This window comes from Thermobia domestica, chromosome 6 (assembly GCF_964235325.1).
Source record: "Thermobia domestica chromosome 6, izTheDome1.hap1.1, whole genome shotgun sequence".
NCBI classification, from domain to species: domain Eukaryota; kingdom Metazoa; phylum Arthropoda; class Insecta; order Zygentoma; family Lepismatidae; genus Thermobia; species Thermobia domestica.
In genome coordinates this window covers 140,086,469-140,106,713 of record NC_137459.1, presented here as the reverse complement: position 1 = coordinate 140,106,713, position 20,245 = coordinate 140,086,469, and the positions used below count along the sequence as shown (strand labels likewise).

The following is a 20,245-nucleotide window of genomic DNA, read 5'->3' as shown; positions in this document are numbered from 1 at the left end:
AGATGATTTGCGTTTTCTAATCACTAATTAACCTTTGAGCTCTCTACGTCAAATGCTTTTATTCAGACATTACTGCAGATTATTCGTTAAAGTCCTATTAGCAGATTAATTGAAATAAATTCATTAAGTTACCAACTCCTATGTGAATAACTTTACAAACAATGATTTTATACAACTTAAACAATACACTGAATACACTTTTAGAAACTATATCAAGCTTTCTTTTTAAATATATTACATCCAAAGAGTGTTTGTCAATAGCGTAGATGACGCACTTTCACTCCATGCAGAATTTAAACATCCTAATTTAAATACTTAGATCGCCTTCTCTTATCAGAATTTGCACAATTCGAGCCACTAAAAGTCTACATGTTATTTTATTTACATTTCCTTTATCTTTCTTTATCCATAATTATGAATCATAAATGACAAAAAGAAAAAACTATAGGAATTAATATATCTTTAATGAGAACGATGCGATCACTAATATCACATAATATATAAATAAAATTGCTAAAATGTCTCTATAGTTCAATGTAAGCCGACTTTAAGGTAAAAATTGTAATCTTTGATAGATAAAGTTCGAAATAGAGTACCTATTCTCAATGCGATGAAATTAAGTTTTTGAAATCTCAACTATTTCCGGCTTTTAATTTCGGTACAGAGAACGTCTTGCATCTTTATTTAATTCTGAGAATCGCCCTTTCAACACCAATAAATAATTTAGGTGGGTCTTACATTTCGTTGTCGCAACTGCGCTGACCACACATACACAGAGGTCCTCACTTTTCCTTGTCTCGTGCCTGCGCGACGAATGTCCTGGATCCTGGGGTCTCTCACCGGACTTTTCCTGTGCCTCCTTCCTAATCTGCGAGGGGCGAGGCGCTTTGGCCTGCCCATCTCTATCAAAGTAGGGCTTACGTCGATCCATCTTTTCCACAATGCACTTTTCTACACTAGCACTTTCAATTATCACACTGCACCAACATCACTCTTTCTATTGTGAGTGTATTGTTGCACGGACTAATTATATTAAGGGTTTTTAAGAAGTGTTCATAGTAATGCAAACTAATGGTGTATGATTAAAACTAGTCTGAGTGCTTTCCGGAAGTATGCAAGCAACTTTTGAGTTTGTTTTCCTGAATCCTTAGTAATTTTTGTTAATTGTCCATTGACGCCTGTTGTCTGGAATGTTTCTAGATATATGTATATGCGTGAAAATGTATCACTCACACAAAGTTATGTAAATATTTTAATGTATTTAGGACTTTTAATGTTTTTTCTATATAGTTAAAGAAAATCTACATATAAATGTCTATACTTTAGTGCTGTCGAAAATCGGTCACTGGTCTGTTTTGTAACTTAGCCGCTCATTCTGTCTCTTAATTAACGTGTGGTATGTTTTGAAGTGCAGTGTGTGTGTGTGAAACTTTTGGGTGTGCTTGAATTTTTTTGACGCGCTGATTCCCGGTCTTGAACTTACTACGACTGACTTGGAATTTTGAATTCTCAACTCATCGATCTCTTAAAACAAGCCTCTAACTCTGTTTTTGATTTCCCCCTTTTCTCTCATTCGTCAAATTATTTTGCGTCCTTAATTCTATTTTATTCGTATCCGCCCATTTACGGTGCTCGAGCTTCGTTTCTCCAAAGTACGTGATTTCTTTAAATTTCGCAAGTTGTATCTAAAATTTTTGTGGAAGTTCATTTGGAGACTTCTTGTCTGGTTCGTGCTCTTGGACCAACTTACATGCATGCGCCAAAATTTTATCTAAGTTCTATGTGAAAACATCCTGACGGAAATGTGAGTTTTGCAAATTCATGGAGATTATTTTGCACTACGATTCTCTTCAGTTTGAGCAGGTTTTACTATTTTTCTCCTCTTTCACAGAAGGATGTTAAAAGCTCTTCTGTTTCTTTGATTGGGCTTATCAATAGCCCTCTGTATGTGTGGTCTTGTATGGCTTCAAACGTTCAACGAGTATTGTTATTAGCAGCCCATACACGTAAACACATGCCTGAAGAAACAGCCCGACTTGTATGAAAAATGATAAAACCACAGGCAAGTTGATCGTGTATGGCCTCGTTCATTCATGTTAAAAGTTTTCAAAATCTTCTGAAAACATGTTTGATGTCTTTGCCGTTCTGCGTGCATGTTTACCGTGTATGGGCTCGTTCATGCAAGGTGGCTGTTTTATATTTAGGTCCGCCAATCACGACAGCGGAAGAAATCGCGTGAGTCTCTCCTCCGTCGCATGCCAAGGTCGTGCAGTTGCAGAAAGAAAAAGCACGCGTTTCCTCGTCCTCCACATTTCTCCAACTACTTTCAGTATGTTGGACAGCACGTTGGTACGTGTGTGGGCAAAAAATTCTTTTAATATGCATGATGAAAGAAACCTTTCATACATGTTGGTAATGCAAGTGCGTGCGTCTATGGCGCGCTATAGGGACAAAAAAGGGTAGTTTATATGTCCTTGCCGCAATGACAGGCATACGGAATGAAAAGCATGTTACATTTTGATAGGGAAAGAAAATAAAGAGTGCTATTTCAGTTCCCTTTGCTTTTTAAACACACAAAATTTAAAATGGCATTCGCTAAAGTTGTTTTAATCATATGCATAATTGAATTAAAAGAATTTATTTAAAATTAAATAAAGATGAATATGAGGCAACTGTCACACATTTAATTTGTTTTCTGCAGCTTCGCTTCAAAAATCCAAACTCTCATTCTAATTGTAAGGTACACTGGTGAAAATTTGCTGTTTCTCTTGAGGCGTGATCGATACTATCCCGGATGAATTTAAACAAGTAACTATAGTCCCATAAATTTCCCATCCTTCCTTGACCATTTGCTACAAACCGCATGAAAATCGGACTTAAGTTGGAAATTCTAGATGCAAATGAAATCCGAGAGTTTTAAAAAATCACCCTGTAGATGTAATATCCTTAGACTACATATATTTGTTGATCCGATTTATATATTGGAGAACTTCAGATCAGAAAAAAAAACAAGAATAACGTTAAATAACTGGATGTTTGAAAGAAGATCTACATTTCTTCAAGTATCAAGTGTTTAGATCGAGGTGTCACGCAGTTCTTCGAGTGCATCAATTGCCTGATTCAGTTGACTAAAAAGTATCTTCGCAGCTTCTGCTTTTTTGTAGTGTGACCGCCGAGAGAAGTCATCCCTCATGTGTGGCGAGCATAGGCCATAGATGTAAAGCACTACACTTGTACAGCAGGGGGCAAATTAAAGCAACAACATGGAGGTCAGAAAATTTTGAATATGGTGCAAGCGATTTAGCTTGTTGAAAGTCTGGGTATGTATATTCATTAAACGTTTCCTTCCCGCTCAGTTTGATGCCAGAAAAAACTGAAAATGTCATCCGAACTAATTCCAATTTGCATTATTGACGATAGCGTACACACATAGATTTGAAAAGAAAATAGCAAAGTGGCAATATATAAATTAATGATTCTATATATACATATCTACCAACTGTACAAACACAGTTCAACAGAACAGCATATGTGAGACTGACATTCAAGCCTCAATCAGCAAATCAATGAATGTACGCGTGGAGCAGGAGATGGGAAAGAAATAAAGATTGTTCGGGGCCGTCACGTATGACTCGCTATGCAAAACACACAACGTCTGTCTTAGTCTATGAATGATCACGGTCTATGAATGGTCTAATGAAAATAATATATGTATATTTTAAAAATAAATGGGGGTTTTGATTTAATTCACCACATTCATTTTTTTTTTACTAAACGAATTACTATTTATAATTTTGTTCAAAAACATTTTTGTTCGTTTCGCACTTACGTAATCACAAATAAACTGTGATTTATAAGAGTTTTATCCTAGATATTTTGATACCATGTTATTTCACAAAGTTCAAATCTTATGACATTGTTAGTTCCATTAACTACAGTAGTAGGCCCCGACGTTGGCCCGAATGACTCATCCTCACTCTCTTTTATGACCGGGATTTTTGATATTCGTTCCCTTTTACGGCTAAGATGAGTGCTTTGGTACCTTGATTCTGATTGGCTGAGAGAGGTCACGTGACTTTAGGCCCCGCCCACGCGGGAAATTCAAATTTTCAGGTCACGTGGTATGACGTCATGAGTCACCCCGCGGGGAAATCCCTCACCAGGATTTTTAAAATTCGTTCCCTTTTACGGGTAAGATGAGTGCATTGATACCTGATTCTGATTGGTTGACAGATGTCACGTGATCTTAGACCCTGGGATATTTGAAATTCGTTCCCTTTTATGGGTAACATCAATGCTTTGGTACCACAATGCTGATTGGTTGATAGAGGTCACGTGATCTTAGGCTCTGGGATTTTTTTAAAATTCGTTCCCTTTTACGGGTAAGATGAGTGCTTTGATACCTGATTCTGATTGGTTGACAGATGTCACGTGATCTTAGGTCCAGAGATATTTGAAATTTGTTCCCTTTTACGGGTAAGATGAATGCTTTCGTACCATGATGGTGCTTGGTTGATAGAGGTCACGTGATCTTAGGGTCTGGGATTTTTTAAAAATCGGTCCCTTTTACGGGTAAGTGAGTGCTTTGATACCTGAGGTTACATGATCTTAGACCCTGGGATTTTTGAAACTCAGATATTCTCTTTGATGTATACTTTGGTTCCTCGATTCTGATTGGCAGATAGAAGTCACATGATTTTAGACCTACCACATGTTGAACAGATTACATGGTATAACGTATGGGGAAATTCCTCACTCATTTGTTTCCATTTTACGGATAAGATGAATGTTTTGGTACCTCGATTTTGATTGGTTGATAGAAGTCGCATGATCTTAGCCACAGCCCATGTGAGAAATTCAGAGTGGTATGACGCCGATCCACCCTTGACCGTGATTTTAGAATTTTGTTCCCTTTTTATGGTTATGCGTAAAGTTCCCATGGAGGGTTCAATCCCTTCCTTAAATAACCCTTTTTGGTATCATGATATTGTACTGAAGTTTACCTTAAATATTATCGTTCTCTTTGACAGATAAGATGATTACCAGCTTTCTTACCTTTTAAACAATGGTGAAAGAGGGGGCCATCCTTGTTGCTTGTAGATTTATTATAGCACATTGTTGTGAGTTTAAGCGATTTTTAAACGTTCAGTAAGCGCTTCATTAATGGAAACAGTGTTGCCAGATTTTTCTTACCTAAACTGCTCCGATTCTTTTCGAAACGGTTCCGTAGAGTGCAAGAAATTTTAAACTAAAAATTTTTCGAGCTAAAAAAAATCAAAACTAAAAATTATTCGAACTAAAAAATTTTCAAACAAAAAATTTTCGAACTAAAAATTTTGAAACAAAAATTTCAAAAAAATTCGAACTAAAAAATTTAAACAAATTTTTCGAACAAAAAACTTTAAACTAAAAACTTTCGAACTAAATTTTCAAATCAAAAAAATTTCGAACCCAAAAAAATTGAAATAAAGTTTTAAACAAAAAACTTTCGAACTAAATTTTCAAATCAAAATTTTTCGACCCAAAAATTGAAACAAAATTTTGTCGAACTAAAACATTTTTTAAAAACAAAAGTTTCGAACTAAAGATGTAAATCACATCTAAAAATTTTCAAATCAAACTTTTTATCGAACTAAACTTTTAAAATTTTCGAACTAGAAATTTAAACCAAGTTTTAGAAAAATCCTAAGAAATGTTTTTTCAGGAATCGAACTCAGGTCTTTCAAACCAAAGATGTGTATGCTAACCGCTTAAATGAGATTGGATTTAATCATGCTTGGTGGGTTTCGAACCATGGTTCTTGAAAAGGATACATATATACTTTAAGAAAATAAATCTGACAGTGTAACGCTTTCGTTCGTGGATTAAAATAAAATGCTGATAGACTTCTTTGTGTGTTGACATAGAACCACATATGATTGAAATGCAAACGTCAGCGGATGTTGTATCGTATTACTTTTGTTTTACTACGAACGTGTCAGCATGATTCATGAAAAAAAGCAAACATTGACATTCTCGTATGGAATATGAGGAAAAATGAAATGTCACAATTTAAGACAGGTAGTGACATGATCCTGGCAGAAAGCATTTTGGGATGATGTCATGATAGGAATTGCGATACTAGATGTTGTAACTATTGAGAAACGTGAATGACGTCACGATCGATTGTTACACATCGTTTTGGTTCGTGATTCATGACAAAAGCAGCGAGCGTTTTGATTGGTTCGTTGTGGTGTCATTTTATAAATTTCCTCGTTTCTGATTGGTTGATGATGACATCGTTTTCGCAGCGAACTAAATAAAAATCTAAATTTCATTTTTCAAATCCTACACCGCTCTCAACTGTGAAGTGAAGAAGATCTGCTTTTAAAAGTGTCTTCATTTAAGAAGCTTTACTGCACCGACTTTTTGTTCATTGAATTTGAGGTAAGTTCAGTGAGATTTTATTTTCACACAAGATTCGAAAATCATTTTTATTTCATATTTGTGGGCGGATCACTAATACACTGTTTTACTTTTAGTACGAAATATTTACGCTATGTGGAATTAGTGGAATGGGAAAGTGGGAGTACGAATCAGGAACCCCCCACACATTAAAACTAAGCACGATAAAATGATATGTTTAGCGTCCCTTCAGCTTAATGTTGAATGTGAACTCCCGTCGGGAATTGAACCATGGTCAAAGATTTGTGCGCTTAGTTTTGAAAAGAAATACATTACAAAATTTTAAACTCTATGCCTGAGAATAATATTGTTCGATACCCTTTGAAACCATTGTCTTAGTTTAGCGTCCCTTCAGCTTAACGTGATATTCGAACAACCACCCGGGATTGAACCTGGGCCAGAGGTGTGTACGTCAACTATTTAGCTTGGTTTTGAAAAGAATGTATGATAACGCGTGAGAATATTAAATTTCAGAAAAGGCTTGACAGCGATCCGATGTGAAAAGCAAACCCCCACCGAGGATTGAACCAGGGCCTTCCACGTTAGAAGCATGTACGCTAACCGCTTAAATAAAAAAGAGTGCATGAATATGTGGTTAAAAGATTTACGCTATACAGATTTTGTTTTGACAATTACGTATGCGTAACGTTAATGCTTGGTGAATCTCTTCAACTTGCAAACGCATCATTTAAAGGTCGTTGTGAGTGAAAAAATGCTTACGCGTGCTTTATCACATCTCAGTACTGATGAAACATTCATTCATTTCATGCATTCTTTTTATCACTATAGAATGGTAGGTCAGTTACATGCTGATGTAATGGTCTCGAGTTTGACAGCAATAAAACACTCATTTCAGTAACATAATTATTTTTTAAAAAAACTTTGATTTCTAGTACACGTGCTTTCATAATGGGATTCTGAACGCCACCGCCAGGGAATCAAACTCAGGACCTTTACATGAATTACTTAGTTAAGAATTTATCTTGAATGTTATGATTTCCTGTTTATCTGATGATTAAGATTTTTCTTTCTTCTTTTCTTTTGTAGTAAATTCACGCTGCACAATTCCTTTTTCCCCTACACATTTATCGTAATTGTACCTGTTTGTTTGTTTTCTCCTTTTTTAACCATGGCCGAATCGGGTTTTACTATTCGTAATGAAATCACTCGTCATTATAGACGATTTAACATTGAAGGTAGAATGCTCGAAATTCAATTTAATGCACCACCCGTAGGAACCGATATTATCCAATACGTTCATAACAGTTTCCAAGCAATGCTAGACCATTTATTAGCCAATGTCGACGATGAGGCGATGGTTGGTTTATCGATAATATCACCACGCAATACCAATAAGCCATTTTGGGTGAGTTTTCGCAAGCACGAAACATGACACTGGAAACGATGTGGGCCTCGTTTGAAAGAGTTTTACAAAGTAACAATGCATTTCTCCTGCACGAGCCATTCACCGTTCATTTTCACCGTGTGGATATACCACGTGGCTACGGCGGTTTGCGGCAAGGAATACTTCAAAACGAAGAATTGTTACGTAGCAAGCGAGGGATTGTACGTGTAAGAAATCAAGATTCAAGGTGCCTGGCGTACGCCCTTGTTATTGCTATTGGTCTGAGAAAATACAAGAATGAAGATGTGCAACGTTATAAGCAGTATCAACGCCAATCGAAATATGTTGTGGACGATGAAGTGAATGCGTTATGTGCAAATGCAGGAGTCACTTTGGATCATGGTGCCAGTGTAAATGAAATTCGGCAATTCCAGTCATACCTCAAAGAATATAAAATTACTGTTTATAATAGTTTCTCAGGCCACGATATCATGTACGAGGGGCCCAACGATGAAAATCGCACTCCCATAAATTTGATTTGTTTGGCTGGCCATTTTGACATCATCCAATCTTTAACTGCTTGTTTTGTAACCAATTTCTACTGTGAAGCGTGCCATAAAAAGTATAGTAAACGTAATGAACATGTGAAAAATTGTCCTGTAACATGCTCAAAATGTTTACAGAGACCTCTATGCGACAAGAATCAAACGCCGATATTGTGCAACGACTGCAATCGTCAATTTTATGGGGAAGAATGTTTTAATAATCATCGTAACGCTCCATATCATCAAGGGGAACCTGTATGCAAAATGGTGAAGCAATGTACTAAATGTTATAGAGTATATTCTTTTGTACGAAGTGGACAACGCATTCATGATTGTAATGAGATCTTTTGCAATGCATGTAAGAAGATTGTTCCAGGATCACATCAATGTTTTATGCTTCCCGATCGACAGTATTTGAAACCTGGTGTTCCTTCACTCATGCACGCAAAGAAAGCCTTATTGATTTTCTACGATATAGAATCTATGCAAGACACGAATATTGGCGATAATACGTATGTACACGTTCCGAATTTATTGGTTGCACAACAAGTATGTTATGCATGTGTTGAAAACGATAATATCGAGCAGTCTTGCAGTACGTGTGGTCAGCGCCAGCATATTTTCCAAGGAGACGATCCAGTTTATGATTTTCTCCAGTACTTGCGGGAACGTCGTCCCAATATAAATAGGATTTTCTGTCTCGCTCACAACTCGAAGGGCTACGATGGACATTTTATTCTAAAGACCATGGTAGAACAATGCCAATGGAGACCTGACGTGATATTAAATGGGACCAAGATACTGAGTTTAACGTTGAATAATCTGACGTTCATTGACTCTTTGAACTTCCTGCCTATGGCATTAAGCAAATTGTCAAAAGCGTTCAATTTACCCGCAACCAAAGGCTACTTCCCGCATTTCTTCAACACCAAGGAGAATCAATCGTATATTGGACCACTTCCAGAAACGAAGTATTATGGTGCAAATGAAATGGCCGTCGAAGACAGGAACAAATTCATGCAGTGGTACAACGATCATCGCAATGACACGTTTGATTTCCAGAAGGAAATTCTCAAGTATTGTATTCAAGATGTCAATGTACTGCGACAAGCATGCGTTTCATTTATGACGTCATTTGAAGCAGAAACCAAAGTGAATCCCTTCTTGGAGACGATCACGATTGCCAGTGCTTCCAATTTAGTATTCCGCCGGAATTTCCTCAAACCCAACACCATTGGAATTCTACCGGCACATGGCTATCGATGGAGAAGTACCCAATCGATCGCTGCAATGCAATGGCTGGCCTACATTGAAAAAAGCGAAGGAAAACAAATCTTACATGCGGCCCGACAAAAAGAAGTGTTTATTGCGGGATTCCATGTTGATGGCTACTACCAAGATCCTGAGACGTTAGAGGAGCACGTCTACGAGCATGCAGGCTGCTTTTATCACGGGTGTAAAGTATGTATTACTACAGGCCGTAATCAGCCCATCTACGGCAATCCAGAAGACACTATGGAATTCCGTTATGAACGAACGCAACGAAAAAATGCAAGACTGCGTGAATTGGGATACATTGTACATGAAATGTGGGAGTGCGAATTTAAACAGTTCTTGAAACAAAATCCAACAATGGCGACGTATCTGAAGAATCACCCGTACATGAACCGCAGACCCTTAAATCCAAGAGATAGCTTTTTTGGAGGAAGTACCAATTGCGTGAAATTGTACCACCAAGTCGACGAAAAAACAGGAGAAAAAATAAAATATTTCGATATTGTCTCGCTTTATCCTTACATAAATAAGTGTGCTAAATACCCTGTAGGACATCCTAGAATTTATCTACAGGGTGATGAAAATATACCACCAATAAATAAAGTCAATGGTCTGATCAAAATGACGATATTACCAAGTCGCCATCTTTATCATGGTCTCCTGCCTTATCGATGCAACAAGAAACTACTCTTTCCACTGTGTGCTGCGTGTGCCGAAGAAATGAACCCAGACCCTACAGCAACGTGTACGCACAACGACCAGGAGCGATGCCTCACTGGAACATGGGTATCATATGAAATACAGAAGGCAATAGAATTGGGATATCAACCGGTGAAAATCTTTGAAATTTGGGATTATGACATTGAACAATATGATCCCATCACGAAAACAGGTGGCTTGTTCACGGAATACATCAATACGTTTTTGAAATCGAAAATGGAAGCTTCTGGCTGGCCCAGTTCCTGTGTGACCGAAGAAGACAAATCAAAATTTATACAAACCGTCCTGGAGCGTGAAGGTATTGCATTGGATCCGTCCAAAATTGAAAATAATCCTGCACGAAGAAGTTTATCTAAGCTTTGTGTTAACGCTCTATGGGGAAAACTTTCGCAACTTTCAAACTTTAGCCAGACCACAATTATTGATCGGCCGGAAGAATTTTATGAAAAACTCACTTCCCCCGACATTAAACTCCATCAAATTGTACCCATCAATGATACGATGTTGTATGCGTTCTGGGAGTACAATGAACATGTGCCTGTTCTAAACCGAAACACCAATGTCGTGTTAGGTGCATTTACAACATGTCAGGCACGTCTGGAACTGTACAAGTACCTGGAAATGTTGCAGGAACGTGTTTTATATTTCGACACGGATTCTGTGATATTTACGGAGAAGCCCGGAGAGCCAACCATTGAACCTTCAACGTACTTGGGATGCTTATCGGATGAGATGGAGTCTTATGGCCAACGAGCGTACATCAAGACATTTGTCAGTGGAGGGCCGAAAAATTACAGCTTAGAAATATACAATCCAGATACCAACGTCACCAGCTACATATGTAAAATTAGAGGATTTACATTAAATTACAATGCAGGGCAGCAATTAAATTTCAACACGCTAAAAGAAATGATTACAAATCAATGCCGTGGACAAGTCACCATTACTATCCCCCATAAAATATGCAGGACCAAAGACCATACCATCGTCACACGAAAAGAAGAAAAAATGTACAGCATCCAGTACACAAAACGTCGATTTAAACAACTCAATTCCTATGATACGGTTCCGTACGGGTACGTTAAAAAACAGAAGATGGAACTGGAAAAAGAAGAAGATGAAGAAAAAACTGTAAACACCCAATGAGGCCGCCATTTCTTTTTTCCTTTTCCTTTTCTTTTTCCCCTCCTTAACCACAAAGCAGTAACACCAAGAAAAAAACGCAGTACCCAGAAGAGTTCATAAACCACCAACATCACCATCAGTGGAAGAAATGTAGTCATCTCGTATCCAAGGAGGAACCTTGACCATAAAGCAGCAACACCAAGAAAATGCAGTACCTAGAAGAGTTCATAAACCACCATCAGTGGAAGAAATGCTGGTCCCCGAGGAGGAAGATGGAACAAAACACATCCATCTTTTACGAGTAAGTTTTATTTCTCTCTTATCAATATTGACTCAGATATTTATTGTTTCAGAAAAAAAGAAATTCATAAAGTAATCCATTGTTTCTTCTTTTTCTTTACAGGATACGTCTACAAGATTCGAAGATGATGACGCGTCCAAAATATTCATTAACTAGATCCTGTATTTATTATGTTAAGAAACGTGTATGAGAAGAGCACATACCTTTCGTTAAAATACAACAAGTTGAAAAAGATGTGTTTTATTATTTCTTGAAACCCTGAACACTTGTTTTCAAATCATGGTAATCTTGAAAATTTAAGGTGGAAAATATATCCAAGATTTGGTTTACATGATTTTGTTCGAAAAATTAATTAAAGAATTTTTAGTGTCCAAAATTTGGTTTTTAATTTAGTTCAAAAAAATTGATTTGAAAAATTTCAAATGTGGTTTACATCTTTAGTTCGAAACTTGTTTTTAAAAATTGGTTCGAATTTTTTTTTAATTTTTTAGTTCGACAATTTTTTTTTATTTGAAAATTTAGTTCGAAAGTTTTTAGTTTAAAATATTTTTTCGAAAAATTTTTAATTTTTTTTAGTTCGAAATTATATTGGGGTTCGAAAATTTTAATTTTTTTTAGTTCGAAATTTTTTTGATTTGAAAATTTAGTTCGAAAGTTTTTAGTTTAAATTTTTTTGTTCGAAAAATTTGTTTAAATTTTTTAGTTCGAATTTTTTTGAAATTTTTGTTTCAAAATTTTTAGTTCGAAAATTTTTTGTTTGAAATTTTTTTAGTTCGAATAATTTTTAGTTTTGATTTTTTTTTAGTTCGAAAAAATTTTAGTTTAAAATTTCTTGCACTCTACGGAACCGTTTCGAAAAGAATCGGAGCAGTTTAGGTAAGAAAAATCTGGCAACACTGTTTCCATTAATGAAGCGCTTACTGAACGTTTAAAAATCGCTTAAACTCACAACAATGTGCTATAATAAATCTACAAGCAACAAGGATGGCCCCCTCTTTCACCATTGTTTAAAAGGTAAGAAAGCTGGTAATCATCTTATCTGTCAAAGAGAACGATAATATTTAAGGTAAACTTCAGTACAATATCATGATACCAAAAAGGGTTATTTAAGGAGGGGATTGAACCCTCCATGGGAACTTTACGCATAACCATAAAAAAGGGAACAAAATTCTAAAATCACGGTCAAGGGTGGATCGGCGTCATACCACTCTGAATTTCTCACATGGGCTGTGGCTAAGATCATGCGACTTCTATCAACCAATCAAAATCGAGGTACCAAAACATTCATCTTATCCGTAAAATGGAAACAAATGAGTGAGGAATTTCCCCATACGTTATACCATGTAATCTGTTCAACATGTGGTAGGTCTAAAATCATGTGACTTCTATCTGCCAATCAGAATCGAGGAACCAAAGTATACATCAAAGAGAATATCTGAGTTTCAAAAATCCCAGGGTCTAAGATCATGTAACCTCAGGTATCAAAGCACTCACTTACCCGTAAAAGGGACCGATTTTTAAAAAATCCCAGACCCTAAGATCACGTGACCTCTATCAACCAAGCACCATCATGGTACGAAAGCATTCATCTTACCCGTAAAAGGGAACAAATTTCAAATATCTCTGGACCTAAGATCACGTGACATCTGTCAACCAATCAGAATCAGGTATCAAAGCACTCATCTTACCCGTAAAAGGGAACGAATTTTAAAAAATCCCAGAGCCTAAGATCACGTGACCTCTATCAAACAATCAGCATCGTGGTACCAAAGCATTGATGTTACCCATAAAAGGGAACGAATTTCAAATATCCCAGGGTCTAAGATCACGTGACATCTGTCAAACAATCAGAATCAGGTATCAATGCACTCATCTTACCCGTAAAAGGGAACGAATTTTAAAAATCCTGGTGAGGGATTTCCCCGCGGGGTGACTCATGACGTCATACCACGTGACCTGAAAATTTGAATTTCCCGCGTGGGCGGGGCCTAAAGTCACGTGACCTCTCTCAGCCAATCAGAATCAAGGTACCAAAGCACTCATCTTAGCCGTAAAAGGGAACGAATATCAAAAATCCCGGTCATAAAAGAGAGTGAGGATGAGTCATTCGGGCCAACGTCGGGGCCTACTACTACTACCATGATATAACTGAGTAGGCTGAAAATTATTATGCAGTATAACTCTGTCTTGAAAATTATTATGCATATGTTGATTTAGTTATATTGAACCGAAGTTAATGTCCAACTGTACCGCGCATGCATAAACTCATCGCCGTAATATTAACACGGGGCAACCAACAGTATCTCGTTAATCATGTAATAGAACAATGTGGTCGAGAGTAGTCTAATACTACAGAAACAGAACAGATTGTAGAAGTGATTTATTGTGGTTCTTCCGAAGGCTAATTACACGACGTTGCTCGTCGTAGATACGCGTCAAGTGCGTTATTTTCATGTAGGTCGTGCCAGTGTGAATCACATTATATTTAAATATGCGGCACAGCTTTCTGCCCCCTCCCCTCCACACACACATCGTCGTGAGCAACTAGAACAGTTTCTCAAAAAGGTTCATGATTCTGGTCAGTTTTTCGTACAGGAGCAAACTGCGTCTGCGAAAGGTCGAGCAAAACATCAAAATCAATATTGCGTACTACCAGACTCATACCCTGACTGAAATGTACCAGCACGAAATATCAGCGTTGTAGGGAGAAGACATGAACCAGGTCGAACTGCACCAAAACAAGGCATCCAGCCACACGGCGAAAATATCGCTGGAATTCTATCGCCGTATGGAACAAGAAACTGGAATTTCGGCAATTCCCTTCTCTGAGATCCCTGTCAAGACCCCAGATGACAGTCCAATAGACTATTGTGCTTTCGAACTCCTCTAACGACGCCTGTTCCATCATTGAGTTCGCACTGTCTTCAGCCTGTAGTAAGCCTGCGAAGAGAAGTGGGATGCAATACTCGTGGTCTAGCTTCAACCCAATCTTCTGCAATGGAAATGTTGATGCAATAGTCAGTAGAGATGTCCAGCAGATCGAACACAACCCGTGGTGGAAACATGTTTTTTTTTTTCTAAGTGACACATTCAAATTCGGCTCAATATAAGTGAATCAACCTTTGTATGATATACTGAATGTGTTATAAATTACTGTACAGTATTGTTTGCAGACGATCTAAAGCTATATTTTAGAATAGTTAAATGAGTGCAAACAATTGAGAGAAAAGTACAAAAGGGATCAAATTAATAAAATGTCTGAAAATTCAGTTGTAGTATACATCCAATTCAAATGTGAAGAACATGAGCAAATGATTTACAATTTAATTGAACATTAAGTGGAGAACAATATGCATGTATGACACTTCCATTTTTTAAAAATATCTATGTTAATAAATATAATAATACACAAAGTGTTAATAATTTTAATTCCTACTCGTAGCTCCACCACAGTTTACAGTGAAACATAGAAATCAGACAGCGAGATTAAGTTCGCCAGCCTCGCTTTTGTGTGAAGCAAAAGGAGATAGGCCGATGAATTTAGTCTGGCGCAAGGCGGGCACTAGATTGGATCCACAAATTGATTACAGGTAAGTAATTCGTTGAAGTGTTTATTAAAATCACAAGTTTCTGACCATAATGGAAGAAAGTCACTTTTATTTAAGAGATTATGTTTTAGCTTCAATAGTTTGTTGAAATACTTAGATGTAAAATCAGAAAAATAAAAAGGTATGTTCAAACAGTCTTTAAGTACAATGTATATACGTACATTTACTGTATATAAGGTCAAATACTTAGTTTTACTGTGCTTATTTCACATTAGAGTTGCGAATAACATAAAAATAGTTTTACAGCTTATATAATTGACAAAATCTATAAAACATAAAATTAGTGTTTGAATTTTAATTATTGTCTAAAAAGAGATAAAAGAAATAAAAAGAAGAAATGCAAATTTAAAATTTCAAATAGTTCGGCTATTCTATTTTTTTTAAAAGTAATATCGTTAGTAAATGCAAAATTAATTTGCATTAGCAGTAAATAATATATATACAGCGCGCACCAAAAGTAATGACGAAAATGAATTCATGGATTCCTGGCACCAAAACAAGAAGGATGTTTACATGACATATATTCGGAAATGGACAGGAGCGGAGCTAGACAGCTTCGAATGTGGAGGGGAAAGGAACTTCACCTCTGCCAGCAGAATAATGATAGGAGCTACGAAGGGGTTCAGAAAGACATAAATGTCATATCGGTTTGACATGTTAAACGCATGTCACATAATTGCGCCAGAGATTCTCTGTACACCATTTAGGGATTCATTGAATGTCTGTACGGCAGGGGTAATGAAATGGTGCAGTAAAGATGGAAACCATGCAGAAAAAAAAGTTGTTATCCATGGCACGATTGCACACACATCTACAATAGGAGTCAAAGCGAAAAGCACTTAAAATGGTTGCGTAATCTCAGGGGGGCAATGAAAGTAGTATGCCAGATAGAAACTTAAAGAGAGTGGGTACAAATAAGAACAATTGTAACTAGTTGTGTCATGTAATGAATTTAACGGCCATAATCCAGAACGACATACTGTATTTGTAACATACTATCTTACACAGAATAGCACTGCAAACTACTAGGTCATACGTGTTAACAATATGTGTACCTACAGAAGATGTTCAAAGTGCTGTCCTTCCACATCCATGCAACGTGCTGACCGTGAGTTTCGAATGCATTCCATTACACTGAGAAAAAATGTAGGTGGCGTACTTAAAAAATATAAGTTGCATGCGTAATTCCAGTAGTTTTTGGACTTAACGTACAGCAAACGTATAACTGGAAACGCATGTTTAATAATACTTTCTGTATAAGTGATCCATCTATACGTACTTTCCGTATAAAACAATGTAGACGGTCAGGATCTCACATACAAATTGACGTATATAACATATAGCTAACGAAGGTAACATAAGTATATGCATGTGATATACGGAAAACTGTTAAATGTCAGACATCCTGCAACGGCATGTTGTAATATCATAGGGCAGTGCCTATGATAATACGGATAGCATATGCTCCGTACTGATTTCTATAGTAAGCAAGAGGATACTGTATATTTCTACAATATACCGCTGTCCGGAGAACGGATTTTTCACTGTCTACTCTTAGTATGTTGCGTAACTGTTCACATGTATCTTCAATGCGGTTTTGAAAATCGGCAAGTTCATTTCGCTGAGTGTAAAGTTCCTTTCACCCACATTCATAGCTGTCTTACTTCACCGTGTCCACTTCCGGACTATATGTCATATTAACTGTTTTCTTATTTTTGTGTCATGAATCTGAGGTTTCATTTTTCGCCATTACTTTTAGGACACCCTATATTATGAAATAAATATTTAGGTAAGATGGTATAAATGCTGTAGGACTCATAAGCAATGTGGTTTAGTTTCTAAAAGCACACAAACTATGAACTATATCTGTAGTTGATACTAACTATAGTCCTAGACCCACCATACAGTCCCGTAATATATATATATATATATATATATATATATATATATATATATATATATATATGTGTGTGTGTGTGTGTGTGTGTGTGTGTGTGTAATGAATTTTATTTATGGAATGTGTTTTTGGGACATACTATATTTTTTTTTCTTGGGTAGACGCTTCAATTTTGGGACGTATTCCCAGTAGACGCCATTTTTTCAAAATGGCAGACACGGAAAATGAAATTTTAAGAAATGGCTTAGAATGATCATCTTATGTTTCAGAGGCTGTATAATACGAAAAAGATATTGTTTTCGCAGTCAGAGAAGTGGTTTTTAAAATATCCATCATTTTCTAAAATGGCGGATACAAAAAAATGGGAGTTAAAATGGGCATAGAATGGTCATCTTGGTGTCAAAATATGTTTTTGAGGCTGGAGAAAAACTCACATTTAAGTAATGGTCATTCGTGAACAGTGCCCTGCACGTAAAAAAAAAAAGAAAAAGAAAGAAAGAAAGAAAGAAAAAAAGAAAAAGTCCTACAAAAGTTGCTTGTTTCTTCAGGATATATTCAATTATGTATCAAACTACATATCTTTTCACTTAAAATCTTCGAGTGTCACCACCATACCCCATGATAGGAATATTTTTTCTTGTATAATGGCCATTTTTAAATAATGGTCATTTCAGAAACAGTGTAGAACACGAAAAATAAAATCCTACAAAAATTGTTTGTTTTTTCTGGATCTTTCCAATGATATAACAAGTACCATGTCATCCTATTTAGAACTTCGAGTGATCCTCTGTGCCCTACGATAAGACGTCCTGTAAAAAAGTACTCTCAACTCTATGCGTCCTATAACATTTGCTCACTTTTTGTTTCATCTCTTTATAGTCTGTCATTTTTTAAGTACTGGACGTTGTATCTGAAACAACCTGTGTATATATAGAATCAGGGTAGACAATGGTAAGCTCATTTTCTAACTTCCGAGCAAAAAGGGAAAAAATCACATTCCCATGCAATTCAATGCAGTGACATGGGGAAACGGTGGCTCAGTGGTAGAGTGCTTACCGCTGGTGCATGGGGTCCCTGGTTGGATCCCCGGCCAAATAAGTTTGTGTTGGACAACATCGTGTCCGTGGGTTTTTTTCGGGCACTTCCGTTTCCTACCACTTTCTCATTCCACGAATTCTTAAAACACCTTCTCTTGCTTTAATCACCGTCTCCTTACCCTAACGGTCATAATCGTGAGACGTTAAGATTTTCATTGCAATGACACATTTTAACGAATTTCTTCTGCCGTATGCAAGTACAATTCCCAACTTAAACTACTTACATACTGTTTTGTGGTCCGATTTCAACCAATTCAACCTAATAACTCAATTTCGGCAGGACTGGAGCTTACCAGTGTCTTCTATTAAGCTGCTTGTATACACTAGCTGTAATCCCTGTTCTTTGCAAGGGGATAGGTTCCTGGGTAGTATTTAAATGTCTTGCTAGCCTACTTTAGGATACACGTTTTAAAGAAAATGCAACGATAGTGATCCATTTGTCCAGTTGTTCAGTGTCAGTTTAAACAACATAAACTTATTTATATTTTCTTGTATTTATATACTTCTTTACTAAAAATACAGCATCTAAAAAAACTCAGTATATTATTTATATAATTGCATTACTTCTATTTATCTTATTTCTCTACTCATACAAGTTACAAACCAATAATGTTTAAATTAAATATCATATTCTTTATGTCCGTTCTCCCTACGGAGAAAATAGGTTTATGGAATGTATTTGAAAAGTTTCCTACTCAGGATGTGCTTTATAATGAAACTGTAACGATAAAAATTTGCAAAGCCAAATCTTTCCCATACTTCATACATATAGGATTGAACTTGGACATTATTATTATTATTATTATTATTATTATTATTATTATTATTATTATTATTATTATTATTATTATTATTATTATTATTATTATTATTATGTACCATCACCTTCCCACTCACAAACTATGCCGATAACAAGATAAAAGCTTTCTAGGTTAGATCATTGGCTGAGACACGTTTCAATTTTTTATGAGGAGTTTTTATACCAACTTTCATTTTTCTAATTTGATGGGCTCCTGAGATGCTATACATTTTGTATACATTTTAAACCCCTCTACCTCCTTACGATGAGCTCTTCCTGAAAATTAATGACCTAAAAACATAAATTAGTCAAGATTCCACTCATAAACCAAAAATAATCTAAATCGGTGCAGTAGTGTGGAAGGAGTTAACCGTCATTTTTATGCTTGATTTATGCATATGCAATTTTACCTTTTTCTCCCACCTCTTCTTATCCCCACTCCAATAGGAGATGAATTTGACTTAAACGGATCACTATTCAGCTCAGCGACCTCGATAACTATGGATTGAATACTAATACTGTTTATATATATATATATATATATATATATATATATATATATATATAGTGTCTCAAAAATGCCCCGGCATAGGGTAACTATGTTATTATCAGAGTTATAACAAAATGTAAGAGGGAAAACCGTCTCCAAATATGATGTTTTCAATCTAAAGTGATGGATTTTTTTTTTTAAATCGGAAAAGCCGTTTGGACTGTACACTCTTTATGCGCCCAATGTTAAATGAAAATACAACGTTGCCAATAATAGAGGGGCTGGGGTAGGGGAGGGCGAGGCGGAGGTGGATAATTTTGTAAGAGTATGGTGCATGGCGGCATGTTTGAAATAGGGGCTGGCCATCTACACGTTAGTGTAAAAGACACTAACTTCATTACTTATGTTGTGGGTGCAGGTAAATGGCAACGTTGTATTTTCATTTAACATTGGGCCCATAAAGTGTGTACAGCCCAAGCGGCTTTTCCGATTTAAAATATCCTTCACTTTAGATTGAAAACATTATATTTGGAGACGTTTCCCCCTCATACATTTTGTTGTAACTGTTATAATAACAGAGTTACCCTATGGCAAGGGAC

The 20,245-nt window shown here is 36.3% G+C and overlaps 1 protein-coding gene across 2 annotated transcripts in view; it reads left to right on the top strand.

The window, feature by feature from the left end:
• LOC145688242 (cell adhesion molecule Dscam2-like) overlaps positions 1 to 20,245 on the top strand; it is an 802,178-nt gene that overhangs the window by 673,658 nt on the left and 108,275 nt on the right. For both annotated transcript variants that reach the window (XM_081762176.1, XM_081762175.1), the window contains exon 13: positions 15,198 to 15,345. In XM_081762176.1, the coding sequence (XP_081618302.1) occupies positions 15,198 to 15,345 (148 nt within the window). The remainder of the gene's footprint in view (positions 1 to 15,197; positions 15,346 to 20,245) is intronic.